General features: G+C 45.8%; 1 protein-coding gene across 1 annotated transcript in view; it reads left to right on the top strand.

The window, feature by feature from the left end:
- LOC119177079 (proteasome subunit beta type-5) overlaps positions 1-18357 on the top strand; it is a 32217-nt gene that overhangs the window by 11246 nt on the left and 2614 nt on the right. Inside the window, exons 4-6 of the mRNA XM_037428462.2 lie at positions 2354-2453; positions 2746-2775; positions 5263-5467. Coding sequence (XP_037284359.2) covers positions 2354-2453; positions 2746-2775; positions 5263-5467 — 335 coding nt within the window. The remainder of the gene's footprint in view (positions 1-2353; positions 2454-2745; positions 2776-5262; positions 5468-18357) is intronic.

The following is an 18357-nucleotide window of genomic DNA, read 5'->3' as shown; positions in this document are numbered from 1 at the left end:
GCGACGTAAGATTCCACCTTTACGAACAGCGAAACTACTGCAACCAATAGGCCCACCAAAGGCGCCCTTTTATCAGATTGGCATGGATTTGCTGGGGTCATTCCCCACGTCTTCGTCTGTAAACCGATGGATTGTGGTCGCTACCGACTACTTAACAAGCTACTGTGAAACCAAAGCGCTTCCAAAAGCAACCGCAGCAGGTGTCGCCCAATTTTTCGTGAACAGCATCGTCTTACGTCACGGTGCTCCAGCTGTCGTCATAACTGATCGTGGGACAGCTTTCACCGCAGAGATGCTGCAGGAATTCTTGCGATTAAGTGGCACGGAACATCCTAAAACAACGGCTTACCACCCGCAAGCAAACGGGCTGACTGAACGACTCAATAAGACAATTGCAGACATGCTGTCAATGTATTTGGACATCAATCACAAGAACTGGGATGCCATACTTTCCTACGTAACTTTTGCGTATAACACTGCTGTTCGAGAAAGTACCGGTTTCACACCTTTTCGCTTAGTCCACGGTCGCAAGGTCACGACGATGCTCGACGCCATGCTCCTGCCCGACAACTTAGGAATGTACCGCACCAATGCCGCCAAATTGGCGCAGTGTGCAGAAGAGGCCCGTCGACTTGCTCGTAACCGTATTCAACATCACCAAACCGCAGATGCGCGCCTCTACAATCTTCGTCACCGTGAAGTTATTTTCAAGCCCGGTGATGAAGTCTGGGTGTGGACCCCTATCCGACAACGTGGCTGTTCAGAAAAGCTTCTTCGCCGCTACTTCGGCCCTTACAAGGTCGTACGACGTCTCAGCGACGTCACATACGAAGTTCTCCCAGAAGGCACTTAGAGACATTCCCGTTTCACCCTGCGAACTAAAGTCGTTCACGTTTCACGGCTCAAACCATACTTTTCGCGCTGTGAATCGCCAGTGAGTGACTGACTTTAATCGTCTCTCCCTTACATTCTTTCCTATTTTTCTTAGTTCTCATTTAACTCTTGGCTCCACAACCAACTATGTTATTCCGCCTTACGCCATTCATTTTGCTTGCATGGTAATTTTCATCTCATTTTCTTTTTTCTTTTTTTCTTTTTGCCTTCATGTACAGCATAGAGAGATGCTTCTTGGGAGAGGGGGTAATGCCACCATTGATGAAACAGGTATGAGCCGCTGTGGCTCATACCCGTTTTGGGCTGCGAAGAGGAAGAGAACATTTTCGTTGCTCGGGTTCAGGTGAACTCTTGGCTGCAGGTCTTGTTTTGCTCGCGACAATATACAAGTATACCTCAGAGTGCAAGTTTAGACAAAGGTGTTTCATTTATCAATTTTTTTTTACTATGCTTAAATGCTTTTCCCTAGTGTGGTCTGGGTGCCTCTCTTTGTTGTAGTGCTTAAAGGGGCCCTGAAACATTTTTTTTTTCATGTAACCATGGAATGAATTCACTGAAAGGCTTATTGCCTCGCGAATTCAACGTTGCAAAAATTTTAAAAATTCATCCAGTGCAAGTGGAGTTACAAAGATTTGTCGCATGGTGCGATTGCATTCTCTTTTCTTTCGTCTCGACGAAAGCGCTGGAAGCTAAGTAAGGATAGATGGCAGGGGCAAAGAAAATACATCAGGCGTGCCTCGTGACCTTGAGCACTTTTTAATCCTTTTTTCTTTCGAATGTGTGACTTTTACAGTGTGATCGCGCACGCACGCTTGGACAAATCACGGCCTCCCATGGCAACCTCTGTAACAACCGAGCGTCTCATATTCAGATCAGCCAATGGCTGATAGATGGGCTTGCTACGTGTGATTTTTGAGTGTGTTCTGTCATTTGTTGAGGGAAGAGAAAGCAATTTTTAGCTGACTTTGATAATTTATTGTGAATTCCAGGCGGGCGTGCTGCGCTATAATATTTGGCTCACGTGTTGTCAGGAGCCTCGGCTACCGATCAGCAGTGTTTTCTGACCATGCTCAAAAAGTGTTGCTGGTCCCCTTTAATGTATAGTACTTGAATGGCATCCATGGGGCAGCTCATTTTCCACTATGCATGCCACTTGCACTGTCCACTTTGGGCACTGTACCTGCCAGTAAACACACTTGAATGACTGGAACGTGCACTGAGTGGTATAACTTGTAAAATCCTCTGCAACAATCTGAAAGGTTGCACAAGGGTACCGTATGCCATTTATTTCTTGATGTTACTTTTTACTCACTGTTTCTTATTGGTATTACCTTTTATGTGTTGCATTTTTTATCATTGTTCATTGTTTGTTTATTTACCAAATGCACTAGCAAGCTGCATCTCAATATCAACAGTCGTGTTGCATTTTTCTTCTCCTCCCTGCCTCTGCTTTTTACAGTATCTATGAACTCAGAAACAGAGAACGGATCTCTGTGGCAGCTGCATCCAAGCTACTGGCAAACATCCTTTATAACTACAAGGGCATGGGTCTTTCTCTGGTTAGTTGTGTGCTCTGAACTTTTACTTGAAAATTAGCATGTTACGTTTCTTTTATTGGAACCTTAGATGCAATTTACAATACATAGTTTTTTTTCCTGGGTGTGTATGGTGTGATATTCTGGAATACTTTAAGCATTTCCTGAGCATGAATGTTAAGCAGTCATACCTCAAGCATTGCCTCAACATGAATGTTCAGTGCCTCTTCAATGTGGATAGATACTGTGTTAACATACCATTTGCTCGTGTTAATTCTATATGCACAAATGTTTTCTTTTCCTCCATTACGCCTAGGGTGTCATGATCTGTGGCTGGGACAAACGGGTAAGACAAAAATTTGTTACTTGATGTTTTTGGTATTGTGTTAGAACGTGTTGTTTATACTGTGTCAGGACATGATACTGCAATAAAATGTGGTGGACAGAATATTTACAAGTAAGCGTGGCTTCCACTCTCTCTACTCTAGGTTTCTGGTAGTACTGCGACAAATCAAATTAATTTTGTTTGTCAACTAAAAAATTTGTCTAGGACAAATAGGCATAAAAGCAACCTTTCAGTCCAACTGTTTACAGTATTATTGGTGAGGTTTTACGTGCTCTTTCCTACAGAAAGGTCCAGATGTGAGTGGCCTTGAAAAATGCCACTGTGAAAGCTGTTTAGAGCACAGAAACAATCACTTCATCCTGAGGCATCTGTAACTCTAGATAGCGCCATTAACATTTTGCATACTGTGTTCATACAACCTCTGCAGTACAGCTTCGCCAGTCTTAAGATTTTGTTTCTGCATGCTGTTGTAAGCATGTACCTGAACATAATTCCAGCACTGTTCATTCTTTTATGTACTCGCTGCACGTCAGTTCATTACAAAAGAAAAAAATTTAACTGATAGTTTCATTAGAAAACCTTCATTGTTTTATTTTAAAATCCCACCTATTTTGAAAAATTTTCATAGTCGTCTTTATTCTAAGGCGAATTTGATGATACATAATTTGAAACAGCGGCCTGCAGCAGCCTAATTTTAGGTGAGCATGTGGCAATTGCAGATTTTAATTTTCCCTCAAACCCACAAAAACAACAGTCTTGTGCTGGCTATACCACTCAGCATTATTAATAGAAAAGCACCCCAGTCTCATTGCTGCAAGCACGAAATTTAAAAGGGGGTTGTGTCGCCTGCCTCGCAGACAGCCGAAATGCATGTATGCAGAAATGTGTGTCACTACAAGACAGCAATCACACACAGACAGCATTTTATGTGCTCCTCGCAGTGTGAGCACATCATGATACGACCATTTGCCCGTTCTCCCTTTGGAGAAAACTGGTTGAACGAATGTCACATTTTCTAAGTAATCACATGCAAAAGGAGGACCATTTGCTAAATTTCTTACATGTGTATAATTTCATTTAAGGAGAGGGAAAGTTACAATAACACCCTTGAAAGTATTATTTTTCTTCCCTCCATAGTTGATTAGTCAATTCCACTGACAAAGTGGTGCTCGGCATAAAGAGAATGCCTTTCAATTACTGTTGGCCTTTACCATCTATTTCATTGTTTTTCATAGACATGTTCTGCAGTGTGGCCAAAATTAATGTGGCGCTTCCAATTCGCCATGCGAGTTGTAGATAGATAGTTCAGCCCACTTCAATGAATTTGTAAGATAAGAGCTCGTTTCAGTATGTGCCCACAGACAGCATACAGCAGGCGTAATAGAGCAAGGTGGTTGATATTATCCGTGTGTTTTGGGTGTATGCTCTCTTTTGTGTGACTGGAGGTGACACTGCTGTGAGCAAATATTCTGCATTCCATATGCAGAATATTTGCATTTCATATGCATTCCATATGCAGAAAACATTCATTAGGCCAATCCTTGAATATGGAAATACTGTATGGTTTCCTCATACCGTGACTAACATAAAAAAATAGAAAAGGTACAAAGGAAGGCCATAAGATTCATACATAACAAATTTAAACTGGCTGATTCACCCACTACCCTTCTAGCTGTTTCTGGGCTTCCCACGCTCGAAACACGGGCGAAGCAGGCACGTTTGAAATTTCTTTATCAACTCCTACATAATTATTTCAAAATAGATGTCTCAAACTACGTTTAATATTCGCAAACACGAACTACCCGGCACCAACATACAAATACTCTATAGAGTATAAATATAACGATGATGCGTTTAAATACTCTTTTTTTCCAGTTGCCATCCACAAATGGAATTTGTTAACCCCTTTCACCACTAATGCCCAGTCATTGTGCGATTTTTTATCAAGAATTGAAAATGTCTGCTAGCGTCCTTGATTTGTCTGCTTTTCTGTGACATGCAAACCAGCATTCACTTGTACTTGGTGTGTATGGTGTGCATAAGTGCTGATTGTATGCTTTGAGGTTGCTGATTTGTATTTTTACACATTATTTACCAATTTACGATCCTGAAAGTGTTAAGTGCTCTTTGTAACTATATACTGTAGTGCCCACCTGCTATGGTCTCTTTGGGGACTGGCAGTATTGTGAATAAATAAATAATATGTTGTGAGCACCCCGATTTGAATGGAGCAAGCAACCATATTTGTGTCAGCCCGTCTTGAAATGAAACAGACTGGTGCCTCTCTGATATTTTATAAAAGCACTCGCAAGAAAACTAGAAAAACTTAATGAATCTGCGAACATCAGCTGCGCAGATACCCTGAGCTCGAGGTGGAAGCTGCAGTGCACATTTCTTTAATCGCAGAAAGAAGCTGTGAGAGGTTACAGTGCAGTTTTGACTGCAAAATAATAATAATAAACTGACCTTCCTTTCATGTGTTGGTAGGGTCCTGGGCTCTACTATGTGGATAATGAAGGCAACCGGCTTCCGGGAAGTCTCTATTCATGTGGCTCCGGGTCAACATATGCCTACGGTGTCCTTGACAATGGATACAACTATGACATGTCAGATGAAGATGCCTTTGAGCTGGGTCGCAAAGCCATTTTTCATGCCACATTCAGGGACTCTGCTAGTGGAGGCATTGTACGCGGTAAGTACTGACTTTTTGTAGTGACCTTGATGGATGTGTTGGGCTTAGAAACTGAAATCATAGTTCCAAATGTGTTAGCAGTGCTTTTGTTGCACATGATCGATGCATTAGCATGTAACGCAGTCTCAAAAATCTTCTGGACAGCTGAGATGTGAGTGCCACGGAAACATGAATGCAACATTTGTGAAATCATCACTGCAGGAGCTACGGGCTACATAGACTTCATGCTATATGTGTTCTATTATAGAAAGCAAGTATGTCCTCGCAGTCGGAAAGGCGACGTCAAAACTTTCAGCATATTGACTGATATGCACGCATAATGAGATCACTGGGTTATGTCACTACGAGACTGCCTACTAAATATAATATTGGCTCTAATATCAATGTTTGAGCTGAAATTACACCAACATGACATCAACTGAAAGCGGCAAAAAGAAAAATGAGCGTTATTTAGGTCTATAGTATTGTTGTATTTCAATCTGCGAGTTGTGTAGCGTGCTCAGCAATTGAAAAACAATGTGGCCGCTTGCACAATGTCGGTCACTTAAACAATGCCAGGAAATCTAAACAATGCAAGGGGGTTTATTAGCGACGCCAGGTAATAGGCAGACAGGCGGTACAGAAACAAAGGCTTGGGCAGTCCAGCGTCTACAGCTCGTGCACCCGCTCGCGCTTCGCACTCGGCGATGGTCCCACTAGTCATTGCCTTGCGAATTCCCCACTACAATGCCCCGGCGACGAAGACGAGCCATCCTGGCAACTCAAGGTGACGAGAGAACAGGAGGGTCGTAACAGAGCGGTTCAATCACATAGGTGACAGAAGAAGGGTGCTGTATGACGCGGTAAGGGCCCGTATACTTCGGTGCAAACTTGGGAGTCAGTCCAGGAGAGTGGAAAGGCAGTCGGAGCCACACGAGAGAACCGATGGGGAAGGTATTCTGAACAAGATCATGGTCGTGGCGATCTTTTTGGAGGGCTTGGTTATCGGTTGTGAAGGACCGTGCAAGCTGACGACACTCATCGGCATGTTCGGCCATTTCAGAAACTTGGCTGAACTCGGAGGCATCAGGATTGTATGGCAGAATTGTGTCGAGTGTGTTGCATGGGTCACGACCATATAAAAGAAAAAATGGAGAAAAGCCTGTTGTTGAATGAAGCACCGTATTGTAGGCGTACGTCACGAAAGGAACAACGTCCCAGTTGGAGTGGTCGGAATCAATATACATAGCGAGCATGTCTCCGAGGGTTCTGTTGAAACGTTCCATTAGGCCGTTCGTCTGAGGGTGGTAGGCTGTTGATGTGCGGTGTACCGTACGGCATGAATGTAGGAGCTGCTGCAGAACTTCGGACAAAAATATGCGACCTCTGTCACTAAGGAGCTCCCGTGGTGCACCATGACGAAGAACAAACCGATGCAAGATGAAGGTTGCAACGTCATGAGCACCAGCCGAAGGTAGCGCTGCCGTTTCGGCGTACCTTGTGAGATGGTCGGCAGCCACAATCACCCATCGATTACCACCAACAGAGCACAGTAGCGGGCCGTATAGGTGAATCCCAACACGGTAAAATGGGCGTGCAGGACATGGTAAAGGCCGCAGTTGACCAGGTGAATGAGGAAATGTCCTGCACTGCTGACAGAGGGAACATTAGCGAATGTGTTTGCATACAAACGTGTACATACCCCGCCAGTAGTAATGTTGGCGGATCCGCTCATACGTCTTTAGCGCACCGGCGTGTGCGTGTTGCGGTTCAGCATGAAAATATTTGCAGATATCAGACCGCATATGGCTGGGTATGACTAGCAGCCATTTACGACCCGCCACTTGATAGTTGCGACGGTATAACAGGCCATCTCGTATGGCGAAATGCGTTGCTTGGCGGCGAAGAGCACGCGGGCAACCGGAAGTTGATGCGTCAGAAAGCATATTCAAGAGCAAGGCAATCCAAGGGTCCTTCCGCTGTTCGGATGGCATGTCTGTGACGCTGACGGCAGAGAGGGGAAGGTCAAGGGCTGATATATCCGTATTATCACATTTCACGGGTGATCGTGAAAGGGCATCTGCGTCAGAGTGCTTTCGCCCCGATCGGTAGACGACGCGTATGTTGAATTCCTGGAGGCGTAGTGCCCAACGTCTGAGGCGGCCAGAAGGATCTTTCAGTGAGGCTAACCAACAAAGTGCGTGATGGTCAGTTACCACATCAAAAGTTTGGCCGTACAAATAGGGGCGAAACTTGTTTAACACCCACACAATCGAGAGGTACTCTTTTTCCGTAATAGAATAGTTGGCTTCTGCCTTAGTGAGGGCGCGGCTGGCATAGGCGACCACATACTCCGTAAAACCTGGTTTGCGTTGCGCGAGTACTGCACCAAGGCCGACGCCCCTTGCATCCGTGTGTACTTCGGTTGGCGCAGTAGGGTCGTAATGGCGCAGTACGGGTGGGGAGGTAAGGAGTTAACACAGTGTTGCGAAGGATTCGTGACAGGCTGCTGTCCAATTCGAAAGATCTGCAGGGCCAGCAAGGAGTTTGGTGAGTGGAGCGATGATGGAGGCAAAGTTCCGGACAAACCGATGAAAATAGGAGCACAGGCCCACAAAGCTCCGTAGTTCTTTAACCGTAGTCTGCTTAGGAAATTCGGCAACAGCACGAAGCTTGTCAGGGTCGGGAAGGATGCCGGCTTTCGAGACGACATGACCAAGTATGGTGAGTTGTTTAGCCCCGAAGTGACATTTCTTCAGATTAAGCTGAAGCCTGGCATTCGTGAGGCACTGCAGAATCTTACGCAGACGAGTGAGATGCGAAGTGAAATCGGGTGAAAAAACCACAACGTCATCAAAATAGCATAAGCATATGTTCCATTTGAGACCGCGTAAAATGCTGTCCATCATTCGCTCGAATGTGGCAGGCGCATTGTAGAGTCCGAATGGCATTACGGTAAATTCATAGAGGCCATCCGGTGTTACAAACGCCGTTTTTGGACGATCAGACTCGGCCATTGGGACCTGCCAATAACCTGAGCGAAGGTCAAGCGAGGAAAAGAATTCTGCACCTTGGAGACAATCGAGAGCGTCGTCTATGCGGGGAAGAGGGTAAACATCTTTTCTCATAATGTTGTTTAGGCACCTGTAGTCTACGCAGAACCGGATTGAACCATCCTTTTTTTTTTGACGAGTACAACTGGGGAAGACCAAGGACTACAAGAAGCCTTGATGACTCCACGCTGTAGCATGTCGTCTACTTGTTCTGCAATTACACGACGCTCTGCCGGTGACACACGATAAGGGCGCTAGCGCAAAGGAGTACTCTTTCCTGTGTCAATTGTGTGCACAACGGTGTTCGTTCTTCCTAGCACCGCTTGGGGAAAGTCAAACGAACGCTTGAATTCATGCAACAGGGTAACAAGCTGCTCTCGTTGAGCCGGGGCGAGATGGCTGTCAATAGAATGGTGAAATGCATCGGTAGACACGCTGTTCGAGGCAAAGTGAGGAACCAACGCGTTCAGCTCCATATTCGGCTCGGTGTCGAAGAAATCGGCAGGCAAGATAGTACCTTCATCGATAAGCTGAATGTGGCCGAGCGTCTCGTTGCGGCGCAAACTGAGGGGGCACGAGTTGGAATTGGAAATAAATATCCCGGTAGTGTCTTGACTAAGCTCAAGAACGGCGAATGGCAGTGATGTGTGGTGGCGGCTACCGAAGATGTCGGATGGCGTGAATAGAACGGTAGCGTCAGAAAGTGAAGCACAGCAGGCAGGGACAAACTGGGCGCTGAAAGCAGGAAGGTCTATGTCCATCTCGACGACAAGGTTAGCCACACTAGATACGGCCGCATCAACAAAAGGCGCATCACGAAACGGTAACAGCTCCACTTCGGCCCGAGCGCAGTCCACGACGGTGTGATGACGTGATAAGAAATCCCATCCTAGGATGACATCATGGGAACATGAAGCCAACACGTGAAATTCAATGGTGTACAACACGTCTCCAATAGCCACTTTTGCTGTACATGCCGCAACGGGCTCAATTTGTTGGGCGCTCGCAGTATTAAGAGAAACCACGGGAGAAAGCATCGTCACTTTACGAAGAGAGTGGCAGAGTCTTTGACTAATAACCGATATCGTGGCACCGGTATCGATGAGTGCGAGTGTTCGTACACCTTCGACGATTACATCGATAAGATTGGCGGAAGACAGGCGAGGACGATTAGACGATGACGCAGCTCGTGCCTCCGGAGCTGCGGCAGTTAGTTTTTCGTCTCAATGGAGGTGGATCGTGGACGCATAGGAGATACAGGGCGACTTGTTGAAGGTGATGGCGAGCGGGAAGTAGAACAACGAGAAGCAAATGTTCGAGTACCGGAGGCAGTTTGCGCATCGCGTTCGTGAACTTCAGGTGGTACGTGAGGCGCGTGGTATGGAGGCCGAAACGAATAGTCAGGATATCTTGGTGCGTTAACTGTGAAGCGTCGACGACATAGACGTGCAACGTGACCTGGAATTCCGCAAAAGTAACATATAGGCCGGTTGTCAGCAGTGCGCCAAGGATTTCCGGCGTGCTGCTGTGTAGCTGGAAACGGCGCGGTGGACGGTCGCACATGTTGTGGCGTATACATTGGCAGATGAGGCGGAGGCATTGCCGCAGCGGCCGCATAAGTCAGTGGCGCAGTAACAGGTGTTGGTGGAAAGGCAGACGTAAGTAATGGCAACGCCTCGGAGACCTGCTCCTGAATAGCCTGTCTGATTGTCGGGGTTAGGCGGTTCGTTGGTGCTTCAGTGGTCGGCAGATACGAGAGACACGAAAGCTGTCGTGCGACCTCTTCGTGTACATATTCTTTTATCTGCTGCAGCAGGGAGCTGTCACCAACGACGGCCAGGGCAGCGAGAGAGTCGTCTGCTGTCGTCGACCTCCGAACTGCTGCACGTTGCTTGCGAATCTCTTCCAAGCTCTGGCACAAGGTCACAAGTTCAGATACGGTACTTGGGCCCTTTGCCAGCAACATTTGAAAGGCATCATCGTCTATGCCTTTCAAGATATGCCTGATCTTGTCATGTTCGGTCAACTCAGGGTTAAAGCGCCGGCATAAATCGATTACATCTTCAATATAGCTAGTGAATTTTTCGCCCTGCCTTTGTGCACATCCGCGTAGGCGCTGCCCAGCACACAGCTTGCGCACTGCGGGGCGATCAAACACAGCTGCAAGGGTGGTCTTGACAACGGCCCAAGTGGTAAATTCAGTACGGTGGTTTGTGAACCACAGGCTGGCGACGTCTTTGAGATAAAATGGGACATACTCCAATTTCGAGGGGTCGTCCCACTTGTTGGCGGCGCTCACCTTTTCAAACAGCTGCAACCAGTCTTCCACATCTTGGTCCTCGGTGCCGCTGAAAAAAGGGGGATCCCGTTGGCGCAGGGTGGTAGGCACGATGACCAGTTGAAATTGGGCCGTGCTTTGCTGGGTGGTGCCTTGCTCGGTCGTCTGATCAGGCATTGCTGATGCAGTGGCAGCTTCCGGCTTCGAAGTTCCAGGTTTGCGTACCCAGCACCTCCACCACTTTGCAAGGGGGTTTATTAGCGACGCCAGGTAATAGGCAGACAGCCGGTACGGAAACAAAGGCTCGGGCAGTCCAGCGTCTACAGCTCATGCACCCGCTCGCGCTTCGCACTCAGCGATGGTCCCACTAGTCATCATTGCCTTGCGAATTCCCCACTACAACAAGTAAAAGTGCAGATGGCAATGCAAGTGATCTCCACAGTCAAAGTGCAATTTAAACAAGGCGGTTTTCTTAACACTTCTCATGTTACAATACTGCATAGCATATAAAAAACTGAAAAACACTGAGCATATACTTCTTATGGTGTCTTTATTGCTCAGCACTGTTTACACTCAAGCAAAGTACCCTGAATGGTGGTCTGTGCATGAACATGTGTTTTTTTTTTTTTATGTCAAGGGGGAATGTGCCTTTTGGAACCAACTTTCTTGTTTCTGGTTGGATATTGATGAAAATTGGCACAGACACTAAGAATGGCCTCATAGTGCCGCCATGGAAATTTCAAGGCAATACCACAAAAACTCGATGAGAGAAATTATTTCATTATACCTCGTGGAGGGCCTGAATGATGTATAAAATAAAGTACAGTAAAAGCTCGTTAATTTGAATTCCACGGGAACGCTGAGCAATTTTGAATCAAACAAAATTCGAAATAATGAAAGTGAGCAAAAATGGGTGGATTTCGGGGGTGGGGGACACGAAAAATATTTATTGGCCAAAAAAGTCGGTGATGACCATCTGCTTCTTTTCTCTGAATGCCACAGCTGCGGCTCCCTGTTCCAGCGCGCGGACGCGGCGCAGGGAATCCTTTTCACCCTCTTCAAAGCTGAAGAAGAGACGCGCCACATTAAGTGCCTCCATCACCGCAGAAGCTGACGGGGGCACAGGCGCTTCGTCATTTTCGTCTTCCTCACCTTCTGGCTCTTCAGCATCAGGCTGCGCACCGGCTACTTGAGCGATAATGTCCTCATCAGTCAGGGCACCACACACCGATGAACCGGTGTCAAGTTCAACATAATCGGCAAAACGTGCGCCCCGAAGAGTGTCGCGCAATGCCACTGGCATGAGCTCCTCAGCCCCATCCACGTCGACGTCACAACTATCCTGCGCACTTCCAGCTGCAAATCCACTGTGGCGGAAACAGTTTGCGATTGTGGTCGCGGTCACCTGTTCCCATGCGCGCACCAACATTGGCATGGCAGTGAGCAGCGTAATGCCGAAGTCCTTCCTGTCGCCCGCGCACAAAATCATTCGTGAACGAACAACGTGCTCGAGGAACAAAGTGACGCTGCCGGGAGCGGCCTAGGACTGCTAGGACTACTCCACCGACTTCTCAGCGTCCCGTAGGTCCCGCGTACAAGTGGCGCCAGGCGCTGAGATAGCGGGAGGGCTACGAAAAAAAAAAATTGCTCCCTGGATTTTGGAGGCCATACTTTGCTCGCCCTTTGCTCGGAGGCCACTTGAAGCTCGAAAAAACTGGTCGTGCCACCTATCGTTCGACCGTAAAAGCTTCCACTAGTGTTTGACGATGATGACGCTCGGCGGCGCGCGCTTCAAATTATCCGTAGAGGCAGCAATTTCTGTTCGAATTAACGAATCGTTTTACACATGGTCTCCTATGCGAATTTCGAATTAATGAGGTGTGAATTAATGAGCTTTCACTGTATATAGTTGGTAATAACTATGTATACGGCCAAATATATGATGAAGAGGGCTGCATTTTCAAAATAATGTTTTTGCAACATTAAAACCTGTAGTTTACGTTTTCTCCAGTAACGCTACAATGAGCACACTTGCACTACAAACAAGAAGCCCTTCGCAAAATTTTTGAGAAGAGGTAAAATGAAAAATTAAGAACGCAGTCTCCTGAAGTACACTTCAAAACAAAGGGAATCATTTCAAAACAAAGGGAATCAAAATCTCTGAAGTGGTTGCCGAGGTATCTGCTCCACTAGTTGAGCATAATACCAAAAGAAAGAGAGAAAGCTGCGTTTAAGGTTTCACCTCCTCTTTAGGTCTCTAAAATGCCTAAAAATTGTGATCTTTGCTTTGTCTTGTGTTATTTGACTTCTTGGGTGGCCTCTCCCCAGTATGGCTTTGTTTGACCCCCCCTTTTTTATAACCTCTTTTTGATCTACAGAGAACAAGTATGGATTTCAGACCAAGTTCTATGTATGGAGAAGTGGCGAAATAGGCATGACAGAAAATATTGTAATCAAATAAGGCCATTTACAAAAATAGTTACCCATCTTTCTTGTGTTCAGGCTGTCATTAGTGAAGTATTTCTTCTTGATAACAAATAATCACTCAACAATTATTATAGAGAGAGGTTTATAGCATCAAAAAATGGCTCACATCATGACAGCCTATGCCGTCTTTCCTAATAACGAACAGTTATAGCTTGGGCACTGGTGGCACAGGAATTTTTTAGCGGTTTATTTGATGACGCGAGGTGGGCGGATAAAAATTCGTCCCCCTGCTTCATACATGTTCTTTTGCCACTAGCCTGTGAAACACATCATCATAAGGCCAGTCACGGAAACACTAATGTTCGACGCTTTCATTGTTTCAGAACATTCATAGACGCTTGGGACGGTACCAAGCACGTATCCAAGCTCTTCTAAATCACATCGCTAGAGCTTATTGACAGAACTCCATATGACCGTGAAGTGTGGGGCTGTGTGGGGACGGTGCAGCCGACGCATGATGCTCTTGGTGGTGGCATTTGGTGATGACACGCAAAATGTGTAGCTACGATAACGAAAAATCGGCGCTCATTGTGCTTAGTATCGCATTTTCGAGTGCTGATGCACGAAACTGCTAGCCACTGTTCCGAGCAATCTTAAGCAGTGTGGTCTGACGAGCATGACTGCGAAGATTGCTACCGATGCGTAAAATGCCGATCCACGGTTCTATAGAGCCAGTGCGCGATATGCTTAGTAGTTGGCGAAGAAGCAAATTTCCACGAGTGCACTAGCCCGTTGTTCTTGCTTGCAAATTTCGAGGTTTGTCACGCCGTTAGTTGAGTTAGGCCTAGGGGCGACTCTGATGGCGTGCTGCACTGTCTACGAGCGCGGTGCACCATAGTAATCTGACCGAGCATCCGCTTACAGTTCCTAACTAAAACGTAATCATATCCTAAGTGATCATCGAGCCGTACACACGTCACGAAATAGCGATTTTCGACAGCAGTGTCCTCGCGATGCGTAAGCAGCAGATGACGATCTCCCGGAGTGAGCATCGAGCCAGTGGTGAGGCGTGCTGGGGCAAGTGGACGCGGGCAATCAGCGGCCTCGTAATATTCCTAAAGTATTTGCTTTTTGCGCGGTTCTTTCTGAATAGAGGAGCCATCTGAAGCGGGAAATTTAAGACGGAGAAATGCTCTTTCCAAAGAGCCAAGAAGTCTGCTCCCGGCCACGCCATCGCGAAACTATAATTTCTTGAAAATCGCTGTTTCTTCGCGATTTTCAATATAGTTTTTGACACTTAGCTGGGTGAAACAAATCTTTTGAAGCACTTCTGTGCGGTTTTCAGTGTAGATATTCACACCATCAAAGGTTTTCAGTGTGGATCGTCACTCCATCAAAGGTTGAAATTGTGCCATCCTGAAGAAATAAAATAAATGATTGGCATACAGTCGATCCCAGATATATCAAACTTGAAGGGGATCGTGAACTAGTTCAATGTATGAATAATTTGAAATACAGTATATGTGTTTTAAGGCCTGTGAAATCGTTTAGAGGAGGCTAACATTACGATTTGCTCACAGTGTAATGAAGAACAAGGTGTGAACTGCAAGTTACCACACTTTATTTCGCATGAAAATAGTTCGTAAACTTGTCTTGTTCCTAGTGCGCCGTCAAGTTCTAATCATCCTCAATATCATTGAAGCGTTTCGAGTAAACAAATTCAGCTTCTTCAGCCAGAACAGCATTGATTGATGCAGAACGCTGATACAAGCGTTGAAGCATGGCAAAAGGTTGTTTAGCGGTGGCAGCGAAGGTGTTGGCATATTGATAACCGCACGGGTACACTTCCGCGGTAACGGCAGCCATGATCTCGGCATTGATGCAGTCAGAAACAGCTACGTCGTCATCTGCTCCGATGAAGTTGCACACTGTCTGAGATGGTGCCCGGAAATGCTGATAAGTTGCAAAATTCACTGAGTCATCATACACCGTTGCCAGCGGTCATGACGCACCTGAAGTCGGTACTGGCCTCAAGGAAAGTTTACGATAGTGCTTTATTTGACGTCGCTCCGAGCACCAGTCATAATTTTTATCGACCACCAGTCATAATTTTTATCGCTACGTGTGGGTCAACATTCTGTTTAACTCCCGAATGAGGATTTATCACGAACAAGGTGAGGAGAACACAAGGCACAAAAGACAACGCCGAGTTCCCACTGTTGACATGTTGGTGATATCGATGTTACTTGTGGCTTTGTAGCTGGCTGCCGCTGCTTTAAGCTACTTTGATGCGAAAAGCTAGAAAAAGTGTAGCCTCTGAGACGTGTGTTTGAAAACCGGAAACACTAAAAATTCTTCACAAGCTTAGACAGCTCAAAGGCCATGCTTTTCAGACTCGCATGCCATTGTGCGCTAACAAACAAGAAAGAGAATGCGAACATGCAACGAGGTCACCTAGTCATTTCGCATTCTCATTTTGGTGCCCTCGGCAATCTGTCTTTTCAAAAAACACCACGCCCCTGCACTAAGACCGGCATATTGCGCATCAAACTTACCAGTGCACTTGCAAGGACTGCACAGCAGACCCGATCAATGTGATAGAATAACACCGCTTTTTCATCGCCTACTTGCGAAGAGAGATCGAATTTGACAAGAGTGCATACGAAAAATTATAATTATTTGTCTGGAAAAAATGTACTTTCTGGGCTTCTGTGCAGCGCAGCGTTCGACGTAGCGGATGTTCGATATACGGGTGCCACGGTCCCATACTTTTGCATAGGAAATTCAATGGGATTTCTCAACTGTTTGATATAGCCAATAATTAGATGTATCTGAGTTTGAGATATCCGGGATCGACTGTATTTGTTTTCGTCTACACAGCAGGCTCTGGAAAGCCTATTTGATTATTTTTGTTTGGAACAACGGCAGTATGTTCTTGAGTGCATTTTTTTCCTCAGTCACAAAAAAAGCAAGTTATTGATGGCCGATTTATTCTATTTTAAATGCAACACAACCAAGAACCTCTTTTTGTGAAATCAAAAACTGTTTTGGCACAATCATACCAACATGCCACCACTGCAGGAATGCAGAATAACTTAGCTCACAAGTTTTCATATGGCATTCATCTCTAGGAATGTCCTCAGCTGTACACTTTTCACTAAAGATATCCTCAGGCACAATTATGCATGTGCTCTGTAGGACAGTAGAAAGGACGAAGAAAAATAACTCGCTTGCGCATTCTATTCAAGGTTGTCAACGAAGCTGACTCTGTGTGGGCTCAATAACCTGAGAGACCCGCGTTGCCGTATGGCACGCTGGAGTCTTCCGCTTCAAGAGTTCAACATGAACACCATCTATGAATCTGAAAAGGGGCATACCGACGTCGACTGTTTCTCACGGTCACCAGTCAAGTCCTGATGACGAGAACAGCGACGCTGCATTATTTAGAGTTGTCAACACGGCCACTATTGCACAGGAGCAGCACGGTGACACTGAGTTGTTACCACTCATTGATTACTTAGAAAGGTGACGTAAAGACATCCCGCGGCTATTTGCTAGAGGACTGCCATCTTTTTACCTTCAGAATGATGTTCTCTACAAGAAAAACTTCTCTCCAAGTGGCAGCATGTACTTGCTCATTGTGCCTGTATCACTTCGAAAAGAAGTTGTGGAGGTATGCTATGATGAAGCCACGTCTGGTCGTCTAGGCTACACCCGAACATTGTGCCGATTGCGATGCGAGTACTACTGGCCGAAGCTACCTGCTGCTGGCACTAAAGTCAAATAACAATTTACTTGAGTGTGAAAGCTCAATGTATGACATTGTCTAAAAAGACAATATTATCAACAGCATGCCCTACTTACCGAGAAATTAAGGTAAATACACGAGAATACATGCACCACAGTAGGACATTCTCCAACTGATCCCGATGACATCAGAGTTACAGCCTACAATTAATCACAAATAATCGAACTGGCTGCACTAAATAAAGAACCTTCCGTGCATCAAGAGACTTAATAAATGCTGCTTGTTCATTTCTGTTCAATTCATGGAAAAAAGAAGTACCGGACGTTATTATGGGGAATGGCACGACTGGTTCAAAAGTTCAATTTTCGCCTGCTTAAACTGAACAGGTCGTGCCATCTAGCGGGGCTCAGTTTAAACAAGCATGTCTGCCATCTCGGAGCCAATGGCAGGAAATTGTTCAATGGTCATTGTTGATGCTGTGGCTCCCGCTGCTTTTGTTCTGCTGTTACTAGTGTCGGCGGCCGTGCAGTAAAGCCGGGCGACGTTGTGCATAGCTATAGTGGCGTGAGATGTTTTGCTTGAGGCGGGTAATTTGAAGTGCGCTAACCCAATGTGGACCACTAAAACGTGATTTTATTTCAAAATAAGCACTTCTTTGGCACAAAAGTAATGCTACATGGTTTCTGGACCACTATTTCAACAATCAATGTTGACTTAATAGATACCTATAATGTCCCTTTAAACATAATGTAAACATGAACATAATAACCGTCTTCATCAACATAACATAACATAATAAACATAATAACAGTCTTCATCAACTGCCAAAAATGCAAAGTGCCCCCCAGCAAGCCAGCAAGTCTTTTGCATCTAGTCGAAGCACCAGCAAAGCCATTCCCAACTTCTACCACAGGGAACAGATTACGTCTCTCGTTTGTATAGAGACTAAAAGCTATTCAGTGCAGCACAGCAGCAGAAGCCACTGAATTCTTTATAGAAAACATTGATCACAGAGGAACTGCCTTCACCACAGAACTTTTGGAGTCGGTTCTAAGACTCGGCGGCACAGCTCACTGGAGAACTACTGCATACCATCTGCAGACAAACGGACTTGCGGAGCACCTCAATAAAACCCTCACAGACATGCTTTGCATGTACGTCGACACGGAACATAAAAACTGGGGTCAGATATTGCCTTATGTGTCCTTTGCTTACAATACTGCTCTGCAAGAAACCACTGGAATGACACTGTTCAGTTTGGTTCATGGTCGTGAAATCATGACAATGTTGAATACCATGTTGCCTCATGAGTGTGACAACAACTATATAGGTGCTGAAGAATTCCCCCAGCGTGCCAAGGAAGCCAGGCAGCTCACGCATGTGCACATCTGTCACCAACAACATC

Source organism: Rhipicephalus microplus, chromosome X, assembly GCF_043290135.1.
Source record: "Rhipicephalus microplus isolate Deutch F79 chromosome X, USDA_Rmic, whole genome shotgun sequence".
In the NCBI taxonomy this organism is placed as follows: domain Eukaryota; kingdom Metazoa; phylum Arthropoda; class Arachnida; order Ixodida; family Ixodidae; genus Rhipicephalus; species Rhipicephalus microplus.
Note: the sequence above shows the minus strand (reverse complement) of the source record. Positions and strands in the feature narration are given on the sequence as shown.